The sequence below is a fragment of the Dipteris shenzhenensis genome, chromosome 23, assembly GCF_047967505.1.
Source record: "Dipteris shenzhenensis isolate YYH24624 ecotype China chromosome 23, Dip_SZ_1.0, whole genome shotgun sequence".
NCBI lineage: Eukaryota > Viridiplantae > Streptophyta > Polypodiopsida > Gleicheniales > Dipteridaceae > Dipteris > Dipteris shenzhenensis.
In genome coordinates, this window is record NC_141618.1 from 48,222,891 (window position 1) to 48,240,907 (window position 18,017).

Genomic DNA, 18,017 nt, shown 5'->3' on the forward strand with positions numbered 1-18,017 from the left:
AAATAAGAACAATGGTCCATTATATGCAAAAAATGGCACATTTCTCGTGTTGTCCTGCCCCGAAACTATAATCGCTACATTCAAGTTCAAGCACATTTACAGTTTTGAAGAAGTGTAGACAGGGCACTATCGCTTCAGTCTAGCACTGCTGCTTGTGAATATCAATCAGGCTCACAAAGAAAATTTTACAAATGCATGAAGTATCTTGCACGCACACTACAACATGGATGTCTTCAGGCAGTTAACATGAAAAGTTGCATGAGCAACAAATTTCTTGTTCAAATAAAATGCTGCCTCTAAATTGATTTTACAACCCCTTGAACGGGAACTTAAAGCAACATTGCTGAACCTTAATTGCTAATATTTATCATATCAATATTGACAACTTCACCATGTATAGGCAATTCAGAGGTGTGAATTCAGATAACACTGGAAGATTCAAACCTATTTGCATTAGATTAGGCCTTTTGATTTGGTGAGCACAACACTCATCCAAAAGGATCAGCTGATCAAATTTCACCATATGTCCGTTTTGAAATGCCTGCATAAGGATCCCCCATAAGCTCGAGTATCTCTCTCCATAAAGGTTTTGGCAACTTGATACAGTGCTTTAAGATAGTATCTTTGGAGCAACAAGCAAGATACCATACACCCATAGCAACCTCACGTTCCAACTGACCAGGGCCCCATCCTGCAGAAGAAATTAATAAAATACTGCCATAAAAAGTTTATACTTAAAGGTATAACTTGACATTGATGCTTGACTACAGACCCACCAAATTAGAACATGTCCCAAACGCATCCTGTAAAAACACACACTGTGGTTTTACACCCACTATAGCAAAGCAGCCTACAGTCCTCCACTACCACCATCAGTTTCAGCAGCAGAATCAGCCCTAGCTTCAGTTCTAGCGACCTCACCTCTCAAACAGATGCCTCAGCCTCCACAGCAGCCACAACATTCACTTTATCATTGGACCACTTTCACTCTAGCCTCTTCAGTCAGCCTCAGTCATAAGCAGCCTCCCATCGCCTCAGTCCAGCCCTTCAGTGGGATAAAAGCTTGTCTCTTCATTGAGGAAACCAACAGTTGTACAGTAGGTATCTGGTGATTACAAGGCCAACCCTAAGAATCCAGATAGTAGCTAGCATAATTACCTGTGCAAAAATGATGCGATGTTTTCCATGCATGTGCTCACACTCACTGTCTCCTCCCTCAGTTAGCATTCCACGCTTAGATAGTACAGGCACCGCTAGTGAGAGTGTGATATAGTCTCCTTGCACCTGACATTGGTATCAGAGCTTCAAAACTTTTCTTCCCTGAGTTTGAGAGGAACACTAGGGGGGAATACGGAGTGGAAGTAGGGCATCTCCAGTGACGTCCACTCAGGTGTATACATCACCGGAAGTAGAATATCCCCAGTGTCTTCTACTCAGAAACACAACACACAGCGCAATTTCAATCTCATGACAGTCGCAAGGTTCAAAACCATCAAATCCATCATGCATACTAGGGAGTAAAACTACGACATCTGCCCTGACGTCATTAGCACCCAACGGTGGGTGTAGACCGTAGTACAAACTAAGCTCTCACACATACACCCACACATACTTGAGCATCCATTTGTACAAAGATCTTCATACTGAGTTTCTGCCAACACTCCGGAGATGAAGGGCAAACTCTTCCATGACAAAGGCTAGCACTAAATGAGAAGGCTAATCAAAAAGTCATCCACATTCTCTTTAACCGCTTGTGAAGACTATACGATTTCTTTTTGGTCTCTCACAAATAAGCATTTCCAAACATGCTTAGACAATCTAGCTGATAGGGAAACACACTACTTAAGATAGAAAGAATTTCTCGCAATATCAACAAACCGACGAAAACTTCACAAGGTGAAATTCGCATGCTACTACTACAGCGGGTACATATACCCAGATGAATCCAAAAACATATACATTTGTAAAACTAGAATATATCCAATCGTACAAATTCAGATTTTGTTTGTTCTAAAGTCCAAAATTGAATCCAAAAGCATGCCCAAGCTCATCCTTTAGAAACACAACACATAGTGATGTTTCAATCTCATGAAAATCCCAAGGTTAAAAACCATAAACTTAGTGCCTAGCGGTGGGTAGTAGACCACAATGTAGGCATAAGCTATCTTACCACACATACATATCCACACACCCATACATAGTTGACTATCCATTTATAAAAAGATTGTCGTATAAGTCTCTATCAACACTCCGACGAACGGCAGACTCAAGCATCAAAAAGACTAGCACTAAAGGAGACGGCTAATCAAAAAGTCAGCCACATTCTCTTCATTTAATCTACAAATTTCATTGTATTCTCTCCCAAACAAGCATTTCTAAGCAAAAATATATTGTGGAAACACAGCACTTAATATAGATAGTATTTATCACAGTACAAACAAGCAGAAGCATGGATGAAATCTTCACAATGTGAAATTTTCAAGTCTGCTAATACGGCGGGAACATATATCTAGGTGAATCCAGAAACATGCCCAGACTCATCCTCTAGACATGCAACACAATGAGCAGTTTCAATCTCATGACAATCACTCACAAGGTTGAAAACCATAAATTCCATCACGTAGCCCAAGAATTACACGCAGAAGTGTTTCACTATGGAATCAATGCTTCATCAAGTGTGTGTAACTCACAACATTCATATGTATGTGCACACTAGCAAATAGACTGTGCTCAGAGACAAATATAGAAGCAACCCTTTATTTCCGCAAACTAAACAAGATACAATACCAAAAGGTTCTCAACCTAAATGCCCAGCACCTCTAGATCTCTGAGCCCTCGTGCTTCGCTGAGCGTATGTAGACTCTCTGTCCAAAGGATCCCTCCACCTCCCTGTCCGGAACCTCAGCCTAGGTGGGCACCTCCTTCAAGCTTAGTCTGCAGCTCTCCAGCCCTTTTCTCTCCTCATGGATGAGGCCCAGAAGATGTTGGTCTGCTGCTCCTTGCCGCTCCTTGGAAGGCTGCTCCAGGTGATATGAAATAAGGCCACAAGGGCCGCCTTTTATAGGGCATGGTTGCCCCCCAAACAACCACCCAGTGGGGGGATGAACCAACTGTTAGAAAACAGTTCCCAAAAGGAAAAGATATTGTCAAATATGCTCCTACCATGCACAAAGCCTGTCTGAGTATCATGGATGAGGTCTAGAAGAAGGGGCTGCAATCGGATGCTCATCGCCTTGGCAAGGATTTTGCATAAAGTGCCCAACAGAGTGATGGGTCTCCAATGGGATACAAAATTCCTGTTGCCACCTTTCGGGATAAGGTGTATGAGTCCCTCGGTCAGTGAGTCAGGCATCTCACTCGAGTCCCAAATGCCCTGCAGGGCTGACGTAATAGGATCACCTATCATATCCCAAAAGGCTATAAAGAAAGAAGGAGTAATACCATCGAAACCAGGGCATTTCCCCTTATGAAGGGCGGAGAGGGCAAACTTAAATTCTGTGTTGGTATGGCAAGTGCTCTGGCCACATGTGAAGGACCGGCCACCCCCCCTGATACTCACTCAGAGAAAACTTAGGCAGAGAGAGAATATATTCATCCACCGGATGGTGGGCAGAAAACTGGCTCCAGGAGAGCAATACAAAACTCAGCCAAGTGCTGAGACAAACTGCAGAAATTCTCTCTGTCAGAAAATGCCAAGTCTGAATGCACAGCACAGCCCAAATCAGAGGCTTTCTGTCCTGCACTGGATGGCTGAAATGAAGGGAAGTGAGGGCCTTTTATAGGCACTGCCCAGGCCTGTTGGTCTGACCGACCAGCAGGGTCGGTTCCCTGACTGGGGACCGACCAGGTCAGTCAGTAAAACCGACCAGGGTCGGCCCTGGTCGGTGGCCCTGGTTGGACCGACTGGTCCTGCAACAGGGCCCTATAAAAGGGCGCCCTGTGCAGCCAGTCCTTTGCCTCTAGGTAGGCATGGAGCCCCCCCAGAATGCTGCTGTTTGCTGAGTCTCTCTTTTCCCATCCCATCTTACCCTCACTGCCCCTTGTCCCCACAAAACGGGGGCTCACAGGTGGGAACAGTGAGTCTCTACACCCCCCCTCAATGTCACAACTATGGGCCAATCCCCATGCATTTGATGAGGTGCTCCATCTGTTCTCGAGGGAGTGCCTTCGTGAAAAGGTCGGACAAATTGTCGGCGGTCGGACAGTAGATAAGCTCGATCACGTCGTCGATGATGAGCTCTCGAACAAAATGATAATGAACTTCGATGTGTTTGGTCCGCGCATGGTACACTAGATTCTTTGCAATAGCTATGCAACTCTGATTGTTGCACATCAGCACTGTCGCATCCTCCTGACACACATCCATATCCTCCAGAATCCACCGCAACCACAATGTCTCACAAGCGGCTGTACACGCGGCTCTGTACTCTGCCTCTGTAGATGAAAGGGATACTGTGGGTTGCTTCTTACTTAGCCAAGAGATGGCTCCAGATGCAAGTAAGAAACAATATCCTGTCGTCGACCTTCCGGTGTCCACGTCACCTGCCCAATCACTGTCACAGAACCCGCCTAGTTCAATGCCTTTGGTGTAGCTGATCCCAAAGGTGCAAGTACCCTTCAAATAGCTCAGCACACGTAAACCTGCATTCCAATGATTCTTCCTGGGAGAAGCAGAAAACTGACATAATAATCCAACTGCATAGCAAATATCCGGGCGCGTATTGGTAAGGTAAAGTAAACTTCCTACCAATCGTCGATACAAAAGAGTATCAACCAGCTGAGATGTGTCGTGAACACTTAGCTTCAGCCCGACCTCCATGGGAGTTAAAGCTGTTCTGCAATCCTCCATCTGAAATCTCTTCAGAATCTCTCTGCAGTATTTCTCCTGAGAAATGAAAATCCTGTCTTTAGCCTGCTTTACTTCAATCCCAAGGAAGTAATGTAATAATCCAAGGTCAGTCATCTCAAACTCAGACATGAGTAGCTCCTTGACCTGTGAAATCTTCTTGACATGATCACCTGTCAAGATAAGATCATCAACATAGAGAATGAGTACCAATCGCAATCCCTTCTCAATGAACAAGTAAAGGTTTGCCTCAGAAGGACTCCGACTGAGCCCAATCTTCTGAAAGAATATATCAATCCTTTGGTACCAAGCTCTGGGGGCCTGTTTCAGCCCGTATAACGCCTTCTTCAACCTGCAGACCTTTAATGGGGACACTAGATCCTGAAAGCCCGGTGGCTGCTCCACATATACCTCCTCCTCCAGGGTTCCATTAAGGAATGCGGACTTCACATCCATTTGAAAAATAGGCCACTGGAAATGGGCAGCAAGGGCAATCACTGTCCGGATAGTAACCATGCGGGCTGTGGGAGCAAAAGTTTCATCAAAATCCATGCCTTCAGTCTGAGCAAAACCTTTCACAACCAACCTGGCTTTATACTTATCCAAGCTGCCGTCAGATTTGTATTTGAGTTTGTATACCCACTTAGTGCCAATGACTTTCCGTCGAAGGGGCCTGGCCACTAAGTCCCATGTATGGTTCTTCAGAATAGCATCCATCTCTGCCTGCATGGCAGCCTGCCATTCGGGATTGTCTTTCGCCTCCGCGAAGGTTCTTGGCTCAACAATCTGAGCCAAAGCAACATTCACGGATGGGGTCTTTTGAAGACGTTGAGACCGACGCAATCCGGAACTGCTACTCTCAGGTAAAGAGGTGACACGAGACTCTTCCAATGTCCGGAGGTACCATTGGGGCAACTTTTTCTGCTTCTATGTGGGAGGAGGAACGGGAACCTCTGCGGGAACATCCTGCTCTTCCTGTGTATCGGGTGGAATATCAGCTTTTGATTGGGTAACCTCTTGAATGGTCAATCTGGGACGGGGTGGGATCGGGGGTTGAACAATCTCCTCCTCCTCAATCTGAGGCTCCTCCTATGGTTCAGGTTCTTTTTCCGCGAAGACAACATCACGACTGATGAGTATTTGCTTCTTTACTGGATCGAAGAGGCGGTAGGCCTTGGATTCTTCACTATACCCAACAAAGATACATGGTCTGCTTCGGGAATCAAGCTTGGTCCTATCTTCCTTGGGCACATGCACCCACGCGTTAGAACCAAAAATGCGGAGATGAGAAATAGAGGACTTCTTACCATAAAATGCCTCATATGGAGTCTTGTCCTTGACGGCCTTTGTCTTGGTCCGGTTGAGAATGTGTACCGCTCTATTGATAGCTTCACTCCAATAGGCTTTAGAAAGATTTCTCGCTCGGAGCATAGCAAGCCCTGTCTCAGTGGTGGTTCTATGCTTTCTCTCGGCTACCCCGTTTTGCTGAGAAGTATGTGCCGTGGTGAGTTGTCGCTTGATCCCATGCTTGCGACAAAATGTATTAAACTCACTTGAGGTGAATTCTCCCCCCCTGTCTGTGCGAAATGTCTTGACATCTTCCCCTGTCTCCTTTTCAACTCTAGCTTTCCAGTCTTTGAATTTCTCAAAAGCCTGAGACTTTTTAGCCAAACAATATACCCAAGTCATTCTACTGAAATCATCCACAAAGAGAAGGCAATACCTGGATCCTGCCCATGATGCAGTAGACATTGGACCACAAATGTCGGCGTGAACCAACTCAAGTGGTTTGCTGGCCCGAAACGAAGCTTCTTGTGGGAACTTATCCCTGTGTTGCTTGCCTTCAAGACAAGCCCTACAGACATCATCCTTGCCTGTAATTGGTGGAAGTCCATCCACCATCTTTGACTTTGACATTTCAGCCAAGATTCCATAGCTGACATGACCGAAGCGCTCATGCCAAAGTTTGGACTTTCCGTGATCATCATGAACCAACATTGCACTGAGACGGTACAGTCCATTCTCTTCAACACCCTGTGCTACCACTTGCCCACTCCCTTTGGATGTCACGGTGACCTTGCCATCTTGGAAAAGAACTGCCATGTTGTTTTTGTCCATCTGACTTACAGATAGTAAATTCTTGCAAAGGTCGGGTACATAAAGTACTCCAGAGATATCCTTCTCCTCACCCGCCGTGGTAATGAAAGGAATGCTATCTATGCCCTTCACAGGACATGTCCGGCTATCCCCAACAGAAACTTTGGAATCCGGGTGTGTACTTTCCATGGTTTTGAACCACGTCCTTCTGTTGGACATGTGCTTAGAAGCACCACTGTCAACATACCAACCTTCTTTTCCTTCACTAACTGCATAAGCTGAACAATGTTCACTGAGTAAGAATAACTGACCAGTTGTCACATTGGCAGAATCACTCTTAGGCTCTTCTTTGTTTTTGGCTTCTCTTTTCCGCTTTTGATCCGCCTTCTTCTTCCGGCATTCTTTGGCAGAGTGGCCAAGCTTTTCACAGTAAAAGCACTTCATTTTCTTCTTACGTTCAGCGTCCTCTGATTTCTTGGAATCCTTTGACTTGCCTTTGCCAGGCTTGTCTTTGGCAACCAATGCCTTTTCGTCGTTTTGCGTAAAGAGTTTCTCTCGGGCCTCCTCCTGAAGTAGGAGTGGACAAAGCTCCTCAAAGTTGATTAGCTTTGTCCGTTGACCCGCAGTGACCGTAGTCACAAAACTTTTGAAACTCCGTGGCAACTTGTGGAGTGTGAGTAATGCTAATTGACTCGAGTCCACCTTCTGACCAACCGCTGCGAGCTGGTCCCGCACAACTTTCACCTTCGTCAGATGATCATGAACACTGTCACCCTCATTCATATCAAGGTTATAAAGCTGATGCTGCAATGTGATGATACGAGCTGTATTATCGGTTTTATACAACTCCTTCAGTATGGTCCGCGCCTCTGAAGACGTTTCTGCCAACTGGATATGAGGAATAACAGAATCTGCTGTCGTGCCTATAAGCATTGCTAAGGCCTGAGCATCCCTCTCCTCCCATGCACAGAGTTCATCTGCATCTGCTTCAGCTAGAACTTCACCTCTCTTGTCCACAATATCCTCCGGCTTTTCTTCAGTACCATTGACAATCTTCCACAACTTCCGTGCCAACAGATGGCTTCGGATCTTGACTTTCCAGATTGGAAAGTTTGTTCCATCAAGCTTTCCAGCTTCACCAAAATTAGGGATAAATGAAGAAGGAAGATGACTGGAGAAGGAGGAAGGACAAGCAATGGATGTAGAGGCTTCTGATCGCTGATCCATCTCGGTGAATAGCTACAGAACTTGAAAAACTGAAACAGAAATAAATGAACTGACCTTCTGTACTGAACTGAGCTGAAAACACAGTTGCCTTATAGCCAAGGAACTCCTTCCTTCAGAGAGTGATATTGATAAGGAAGAGTCGGGAGCCTATGGCTCTGATACCATGTTAGAAAACAGAAGGAAAGAATCACTCTAACCTCCAGCCAAGACCTCTCCCACTCTAGCAACACTCAACTCAGATAACTGATCACAGATACAATACTCACTCAGAGAAAACTTAGGCAGAGAGAGAATATATTCATCCACCGGATGGTGGGCAGAAAACTGGCTCCAGGAGAGCAATACAAAACTCAGCCAAGTGCTGAGACAAACTGCAGAAATTCTCTCTGTCAGAAAATGCCAAGTCTGAGTGCACAGCACAGCCCAAATCAGAGGCTTTCTGTCCTGCACTGGATGGCTGAAATGAAGGGAAGTGAGGGCCTTTTATAGGCACTGCCCAGGCCTGTTGGTCTGACCGACCAGCAGGGTCGGTTCCCTGACTGGGGACCGACCAGGTCAGTCAGTAAAACCGACCAGGGTCGGCCCTGGTCGGTGGCCCTGGTTGGACCGACTGGTCCTGCAACAGGGCCCTATAAAAGAGCGCCCTGTGCAGCCAGTCCTTTGCCTCTAGGTAGGCATGGAGCCCCCCCAGAATGCTGCTGTTTGCTGAGTCTCTCTTTTCCCATCCCATCTTACCCTCACTGCCCCTTGTCCCCACAAAACGGGGGCTCACAGGTGGGAACAGTGAGTCTCTAACACCAACCCCCTGCTGGCCGACTCTGTCTGCCACAAAACCGCCATATGTGGGGCTCTCAAAACCCAGCCTATGGCCCTCACTTCAAGGCAGGGGCCCAGCCCCTAGGTTAACCCTATGACTGGCCTGGTCGGCTGGCTCCAACCAGCCCAACCAGCTCCTCCATGTGGCCAACCCCATCTGTTGGTCTGCCCCGCCCTGTTGCGCCATCTTCAAGGCCCTGCTGCAGGTCGTACACCTGCCCACAGACCCGCCAAACAGCTCACCTACAAGCATAGTCACAATGAAACGCGTCGCGTTTCATTGGTAACGAAACGTTTCAAAACTTGCAACACGTTTCGAAACCTTTCATTACCAATGAAACGTGGAGTACCTTTACTTGTACTAGCCTAAATCAAAGAGATTAATATTTCAGTAAACTTTCGTTAAAAGTTTGAAATTTAAACTTTGTAATCTAGATTCTAGTCTCTATATTACTAATTTTGAAAGTTCATAGCTCACTCTCTAATTTAAATTATCTCTAGTCTTCTGTAAAACTAGTTAGTAACAACTTACAGGCTAGAGTACTTCCAAAATCATTGGGCATTATAGGCATTGTATGAAGGCATTTTGTGATTTTTAAGCTTAGTTTGCATAGTTTCAGCATACTATTTGTATGCAGGGCATAAAATTTGCATTTTTTAAGACCCAAATATACAAACTGAATTTTTGAAACTCCCCCTGTTTTTTTGAAACGTTTCAAAACGTTTTGAAACGTTTCATGTTTCTATGTATTGAAACGTTTCTTTGAACTATGCCTACAAGGCACCTGTACCCCAGGATACCCCACCATGCTGCTGCTCCAGATCCGTCATTCTTTGGGCCAGATCCAGGGCCTTATGCTCCCTGCCACCTGTCCCGTTGCACCATCTGTTGCAGCCTTTGTTGCCTCCAAGTATGTTCCCAGAAGTGTGACCCACATGACAGCCTTGCTGCTGTCAATCTGACCGCCTCTTCACCACTCTTTTCTTTGTCTGATCCCTGCCCCCATGGTAGCCATGATGCTGCCATGTGGCATTCTATCAAACCCTAGGTTCACCCCCCCAATGCTCTCCTTATATGGAGGCTTAAAAACGGGGAGGTGACCTATACATTTCCAACAGACCATGGTATAAACATATGCTCTCACACATAAATATCCACGCACTCACACATACTTGAGCATCCATTTATGCAAAGATCTTTGTGCTAAGTTTCTGTCAACACACCGAAGGTGAAGGGCAAACTCCATTTCTAAGCTAATATGGCAACGCACCACTTAAGATAGCAACAATCTATGATGATATCAGCAAGCTGCAACATGGACGAAAACTTCACAAGGTGAAATTTGCATGTCCACTGATGTTATATCTAGATGAATCAAAGAACATGCCCAAACTTGTCTTCTTGATCCACAATCTTAGATGTGAATCCTAAGCTTCCCAATAATAGAATGCAACACATTGTGCAATTTTAACTATCACAAGGATGGAAACCATAAACTCCATCACGCATAGCAAGGAGGAGTAGGTGGCCTCTCCATGACTCACATCCATCCTTCAGCTTGGGTGGAAAGTCTATCAAATCTAGTTAGAGCAACCACTACCTGGTGATGACTGCTCAGGCAAAGTCGCCATGAGTATCAAGGTATGAGGCAGTTCCAATGACAATGAAGAGGAGGTAGCGTCTCCATGACTCACATTCATTCTTCAGCCTCGGTTGAAAATTCGCCAATTCCAATCAGAACAACCGATGCATGGTGATGACTGCTCGAGAAAGGCCACCATGAGTATTAAGGTACAAGGCACTTCCAATGACAATGAAGGGGAAGTAGTTGCACTCATAGGCGGATCCACGCCTGCAACATCCGATACATCAACTCGTCTGCTAGCCGTGATGCACACAAGGATGCAAATGTGAACACAAGGGATAGAGGCTCTTCTCAAAGTGCTATGGCACCATGCCACAAAAGAAAGAAAGAAAGAGAGAAAGTCTATTAATTTCCATGGGAGACCAACAAATCTATGACATAGCAAAAAACCAATTAAAACATCCGCAAGGCGGGCACTCCGAGTTATTATAAAAAAGCTCCTTTGTAGTCAAATAAGACATTAAGCGGCCATACATCAGTTTGATCTTTTGGTTTTGATTTAAATTCCTTGATGAGGGCCACACCCTCACAATATACTACCCACCTAGAACGGGATTGTGCAATTTGATCTTTTGGTTTTGATTTAAATTCCTTGATGAGGGCCACACCCTCACAATATACTACCCACCTAGAACGGGATTGTGCAAACAAAGAAGTCCAACATTGCCAAACACAACACAATAGTCAATTGTCAAGACCTCACCATTACAATGCAGGATGCAAACAAAAAGTCACATGTGCTTTAAACAGTGCCCGAAAAGCCCTACCGTTAGTCTATCGATGACCCTATACATTATGTGAACTATTGGAAATGGCAATGGCGAAAGATTGGCGGTATATACCATACACTAAGGAAATCTCGATACAAGTAGCAACCCTTCAGTCCACCGTTTCCAAGCCACCACCCACAAGTACTCTTAGCAAGGGTCTCTGCAAACTTGCCCTCTATTCCAGTTTCAACACAAGGAGATGTCCCCAGCATCTATCAAAACATCTATTTGTAGCGCACATAGTGGTAGCATACATATGGGACAGGCCAACAACAATCACTTATAGGGCCCATAACAAGTCCACCCAAAAAACAATAGGGATCTACAACAACATTTATAGGCTCGAATCCACTTTGTAAAATCACACACCAATCACTAAAAATGGCAGTTACAAACCAATGTGTACATGGCAACAACAGACTAATCTATGGATAGCAATTACATACCAGTTTGTGAGATGGCCGTTACAGAAGCCTTCAGCAGTGCTATAAAAGGAGGTCTATTCCCTCATTCAGATCCATAGCTCCAACAGTAGCAACAAACTCACTTACAACCAGTGTAGCAGTGCCATCAACCTCAATAGCAACAAAAGTAGTAATGCCATCGCCGGCACCACCATCAAATAGCCTATAGTGCAACATTAGCACTAGGAGTACCGTCACTTTCAATCTCATGATAGTCACAAGGTTGAAAACCTACACTCCATCATGCATAGTAGACATCCCCACCAACGTCAGCACCCAACACTCAATCACACATACATATCCACACACTCACACATAGTTGAGTATCCATTTATACAAAGATATTTGTATCGAGGTTCTCCGTTAGCTACAAGTCATTGGTGTTTTTTTGGGAAAAAATATAAAAACTATATAAATGTTATACATGATAATTATAAAGCACGCTGCATGAATTATGCATAATGGCAATGTTAGAAGTGGGGATAGAGAAGAGAGCCAAAACGTGGAGCATTTTGAATTGAAGTTGCTAACAGGTCAAGAACGTAAAACCCTAGGTAAACCCTAGTTTAAGTTAAAACTCCCTCAATCCTAAATTCAACCACTAAGTTTAGGGGGGGAAATTCAGAAGGAAAAAGTGTCCCTAACCTTAATTCATTGTCCACAGCCTTTAATATTACAATATTTCCAACAACCCTGTAGTGACAAATGATCTCAATCACCAAATGGCAGTAAGCCCAAAGTTTTGTGGAAAGCTTCAAACTTCTCTGGATATGACCTTGGTGAAAAAATCTGCAATGTTCTAATGTGTAGGATACTAGATCAAACTGATCTCTCATGCATGCAATCTCTCTTTGACATAATGACAATGGATCGCAATGTGCTTCGTGCATGCATAAAATACACGATTCCATCCACTGTAATAGTACTCTAACTGTCAGTGAGTGGAAATAGATGGCTACAAACTATCACAAAGACTAATCTCATGAGCTATACACATTCAACTGTAGTTGCTCTGTACTCAACTTCACAAAATGAATTTGCCACTATAGGTCGTTTCTTACTCAACCAAGAAATGCATGAACTGCCAATAAAGAAACAATTTCCATTGGTGGAAAGTCTCGTATCATAATTGTAGTAAGGCAAGAAAAGGGCTGATTTAGTAGGCACTCTAAGTGGGAATTAGAGGGAAATGTGGAGGGAATATATATGTCCACATCCTCCACTCACTATACCACTTTTTGATATGCCATCTAATCCTCTCTCTCTCTCTCTCTCTCCTGATTCGAAGCAAGCCCTCGGTCCCCCATTAGATTATACACGTAGAGTTTGCCATGACCTCTCTCCACGTTGATGCCATCTTTCAGACAGTGACTTTCCTCCACAAAATCTGGGCCTTACCCCAATGGAAATTACAAAGGCTAGCATTGGAGTCTTCCACGCGACTAGCAGAGACCGGTGTTGATACAACATGGTACGCACGGGTATCCACATGGTTTGGTAGTCACGGCATTCATATGGACAAACTTCCCCACTTCCAGTACAGCATGGATGCACCACCCGAGATGATCCATGAGATGAGATCAACCGTATCATACGGTTGGACCTCCTCCAACTCCATACGTCTAGGGCGAGGAGTTTCCCACCAAGATCTAGTTCTAACATGACCATTTCCTGAGGGTCTCGGATTATAGTCTCGTCCTCCAACCTCAATACCTCGAGGATTGGAGTCTTGCATGCATTAAGGATTCGCCATTAGGCAGTTGCGTGTCTCATCACATCAGCTAAGGATTGACGTAGGGAGAGCAGCAGGCATACCCAGCGAGCAAAGGGTCTGCAGACTATGCCGGATGGGAGAGGTCGAGACAAAGGAACACTTTCTGACAGAGGATCAGAAGACTCCAAGAGATGCACATTGCAAATGTCATGATATGGGGGGTGATGAACCTAAACGAGTCTATCAGAGAGACAAAGTTCATGCCCCCAGGAGGCCTATCAGATTGGGTTGAGAGCACGATCGGAGTGAAGCACAGATGCCCCCTTTCATCGACAGTATTTGTATCATCAAATTACCTAGCAATGATCCCTCGTCTCCTAGGTTGTTAATAAAGGATGTGATCTCATCAATATAGAGCTTGAAGAGAGCTATATGCAAATGACATAGCCATCACATCATCTTCAACAAAGGGACTGCAAAGACAATTGGAGGGCCTAGAGGTGTTTTACAGAGAGTGACAGTTAACCTTCAAAAGACCAGGGTTATGATCATCAACACCTCAAGCGTAGTGCTCCACCAAAATAGGTTTACTTATCGAGGAGTCTTATACATACTTGGGAGCAGCCTTCACAAGGCCAGTGTTCACGATGACCCGCTTTAGCCTGACTAGAGAGACAGTGTTCTCAAGCACACTTTCAGGATCCGCTCACTAAGGGTTGACTTTTCACTACCCTAGTGAGGCCGACTGCCATGTACGCATCACCTCTTTGGAAGAGTGATCTATTGGCGAAAGAGATTTGAGCGGCTACAATAGATTATGGGGTCTAGGATGATTCCGTGTAAGCCCTCAATTGCCCATCAAAAAATATATACAGAGTTCACCATGACGATCTCTCCAATTTTATGTCATTTTTCAGATGGTGACATTCCTCCACAAAGTTTACTAGTCATCAAGAAAGCAACAGGAGATGAAACTAAACCAAGGATTAGGTCTTAAGTACATTATCTATGGTGCATTGACCTTGTAAACCAACTTCCAAGCTTCATTGACTAACACACCAAGGCTCATTATGAAGGTGCTAAAAAAAGGACATTATATGATGCAATAGTTCTAGTGGAGAATGTCACAGAATTCCAAAGTGAGAAACCCTGCGGATGTACGAATTGTCACAATTGATTAGGTGAGGTAAATTTGAATAGCTTGATAGGCTCGGAATTCCACACTTCTGAGAAACTCACCTGCGTAGCGCACAAACCAACGGTAATCCATGGCCTTGCTCTGGCCACTCTGTACACTTGCCTTCATAGTTCTGATTCCTCCCATATATACACCTGGCATTATCTCAACCGTATCCTGGAGTCCAGAGACCCCGTGTACAACGTGGAGAGCATTTGCACCAACATCACCGCCCATATACAGAGGACAGGTCCCAAATTCGGGCAGTAAGTCTTCGAAACCTGCCAGTTGACCTAGCTTGTATTCTGTGGGTCTGCACGCTAACAATAGTAGAGAAGCCAAGAGTAAGTCGTGAGAATGAGAACGGGGTAGTACAAAATTCTATTGTGGGTCGACGAAATCAAAGGTATTGTCCTACCTCACCTGTTAAGTATGAGACCTGCACTTCCTTCCTTGCTGCTCAGACAGAATGCAATCAGGGGCGTCAAGTCAGATCGAATTCGGGAAAATAAGTAAGGCGAAAGCAAAGCTAAAATAACCATGGCCCAAAGAAGCCCGCCAGAGCGAAATTCACCTGTGAGCGAAGAGGAAGATGACAGCTTGATGAAAATATTGCTGGCTCACGAGGAAAGCAGTGGGATTGGCGAGCAACAAGCAACCAGGCTCAGGAAGGGTGAGGGCATGAGCCCAAAGGTCGAGGGAGGAAGATGGGGGGAGGGAAGGGGGTGGGGGATCGAGGGAGGAAGAGGATTTGAGGAGGCGGGCTCGGAAAGCTCGCCAGTCGGCCTGCTGGACCTTGGAGACGGGGTCATCAGGGTCAGGGGAGGAGGAGCAACGGATGGAGAGGGGGTGGCGAGAGGGAGAGGAAGGAAGGCAATGAAGCGAGGAGAGAAGCAAAGATGAACAAGAGGAGTTGCTTGCAAAGGATGAAGAACTTAAGAAGAGGGGCTCCCCAAGAGCGAGAGAGCACGTAGCCATGTTGTCTCCTTTCTTTGCAGCTTACTCTCCTCCCTCGCACTCTCTCATCTTCATTGCCACACCCCCATCCATCTTTTCTTTTCTTTTCACTCTTTATTCTCTCTTAAATCTAGCGCCCACACATTATGCCACATGCATTCCACGGACCATCGACACGTGTAGCCTATACACACCCACCAGGAAAGAGGACATAGAATTGCAGGATCGTCGTCGCATGCGCTCGTTCACATCAGTCAGGCTGCTAACTTATGTCATCAACAGCATGCATCAGAAGAGAGGAATATTATATGAATTTAGATTGAAGACAAGCAATTTTGTATAAACGAGAAATGAAAAATATTTATATGATAATATACAATATAATTATTATAACCACACATAGTGTGGGTGGGGAGGTAGTACGCTTCCTTCCCAAAGAAGTATAATTCGAAGGAACGGGCCAATCCTTGTGCATTGAGATTGTGAGAACATCAAGAATATTAGCATCGAGTAGCATCACGATTAAGTTCTTGAATAAATAAGACAACATATTACCCAAATGTCAATAGTCGTATCTGTATTGGATTCAAAACAAAAGTCATATAAACCACTTTATCCAGTATCCTTATGCTTAAGCATCGCTTCACCTATGATGCACAGCCTTTTGAATGTGCATTGTGAAAACTATGAATGCTTCTATCATTAAATTTTGAACACAAGAAGACAACATATTCAAAAAGTATAAAGAACAATGACTCACCTAGCTCCTATCTTTCCCCTTGCTTGCCTTTGCCTTGCCTAAATGTGTTTTTTGGATCTATTAGAGAGTGTTGCTGCTATGTTTGCTTCGATGCGCTTCCGTTGTTCATCAGTGAGCATCGCTTCTGTCGTTCATGAGAAACGTTTTGCGATTTCTCTTTTGCCACCGAGCACGTCTGCAATAGAATCAATCCTCTGCATGTGTTGTTCTCAAGAACCGAGTGCTAAATCATTCAAAGTTGCCTAATCTCTTCTATAAATAAATTCTCACGTAGTCACCATCCCAGTAATTGACACAGCAATGGTGGTAGAGAAGATGGTACACGTTATAATAACTATCAAAGTCATGAATGGATACCTCTTTGAAGTTATCCACCCCCAATTCAAATTCACATGTTGAGGCACCATTGTTCAATGGGTACACTAAAGTGGCTTGACTTTCAAGTTACAATGTGGAAAGTTGCATAGAGAATAGTTGGGTGAAATGCTTCAAGGTATTCTCCATACCTAATTGTGTAGAAGTCAAATGAGCTATATAGCCTTTATGCCACCCCTAATCAACTTTTGTGTCTTCTTATCTTGAGGCAATCGCTCTCTACACAATTTAATGAAGCTTTGGCACCCCTATTCTTGATATATAACCTATATAACCATTGCCTATATAGCCAATATATGCATCTCTGCAATTTCCATGGAATGAACATTTGGCAACCGTGATCCTTATATAGTGAGTGTCCATACAACCAATATAAGGTTTTGACCTATTTACATGATTTCTATGGCAGGAAATGAAGCTATGGCACACCTCTTCATCATCATAAGCTTATTCTTCAATGTAGCACTCAACTTAGAATTTAGTTACTCAAGATTTAACACTGTAAATTCCTTATATCTTTAGAACCTACCGATGCTTCTAGGTTGAGCTCTCCTTCCTAGATTAGGGACTCCATTATCTTGTTCACAATAAACCCCACTTCTACTGTAAGAAATTACTAGCTCTACAACATTGGCCATGTTCTCTACAAGATGTCAACAATTTGAGACTCTCTATGGTAAGCTTGAGAGTGTCCATGATGTCACCTGAGCTCAAAGTTTTGTCATCATGAATTACCAAACTAATCAAACTAGTATTGCTTGTAACCATGCTACAGATGGATGTCCGCATAGAAACAACCTCCTCCTTCCATCTCTTCTTCACTCACCCCTTCTTCGTGCACCATTCCATCCAATCTTATGGTTTCTTTGTTGCATCCTAAACGAGTTATGCATAGGTAGGCTCCCGCTCCTCCAATCAATCCCTTCTCCCTTTCCAAACCCCCCCAAATCCTACGATCTTGTGCTCCTTGATTTCTCATCCATTGCTATGGATCAATGGGTCACCATCTTCCTCCACTCCTTCCTCTTCCCAATCTCTCTCAAAGATAGCCTCCAGCTCCACATCATAGATTCCACCACTTTGTGATTTCTCTCGTCCCTCGTGAACACCTACCTTATCCTATACGATGAACATGGAAATCGAGTACAAGGATTTTCGTGCAAATCAC

At 44.5% G+C, this 18,017-nt stretch overlaps 1 protein-coding gene across 2 annotated transcripts; it reads right to left on the minus strand.

Moving 5' to 3' along the window:
• Positions 1-489: 489 nt before the first annotated feature.
• Positions 490-15,793, minus strand: LOC147887481 (uncharacterized). Of its 2 annotated transcripts, none has more exons than XM_087394617.1 (4): positions 15,332-15,793; positions 15,181-15,213; positions 14,820-15,070; positions 490-691 (listed from the first exon to the last, which is right to left on the minus strand). In XM_087394617.1, the coding sequence occupies exons 1-4, from the start codon at positions 15,733-15,735 to the stop codon at positions 510-512; spliced, it is 870 nt and encodes a 289-aa protein (XP_087250743.1). In that variant the 5' UTR covers positions 15,736-15,793; the 3' UTR covers positions 490-509. The 2 variants fall into 2 exon arrangements, with proteins under 2 accessions (XP_087250743.1, XP_087250744.1); XM_087394618.1 differs by lacking the exon at positions 490-691 and adding an exon at positions 8,982-9,201.
• Positions 15,794-18,017: the final 2,224 nt, after the last annotated feature.

Coding starts and splice junctions, on each gene's coding strand:
- LOC147887481 (XM_087394617.1), bottom strand. CDS start 15,735: ATGGCTACGTGCTCTCTCGCTCTTGGGGAGCCCCTCTTCTTAAGTTCT. Junction 15,214..15,331: donor ATCTTCCTCTTCGCTCACAG/GTGAATTTCGCT, acceptor CTGTCTGAGCAG/CAAGGAAGGAAGTGCAGGTC. Junction 15,071..15,180: donor GCAGGTCTCATACTTAACAG/GTGAGGTAGGAC, acceptor GTTAGCGTGCAG/ACCCACAGAATACAAGCTAG.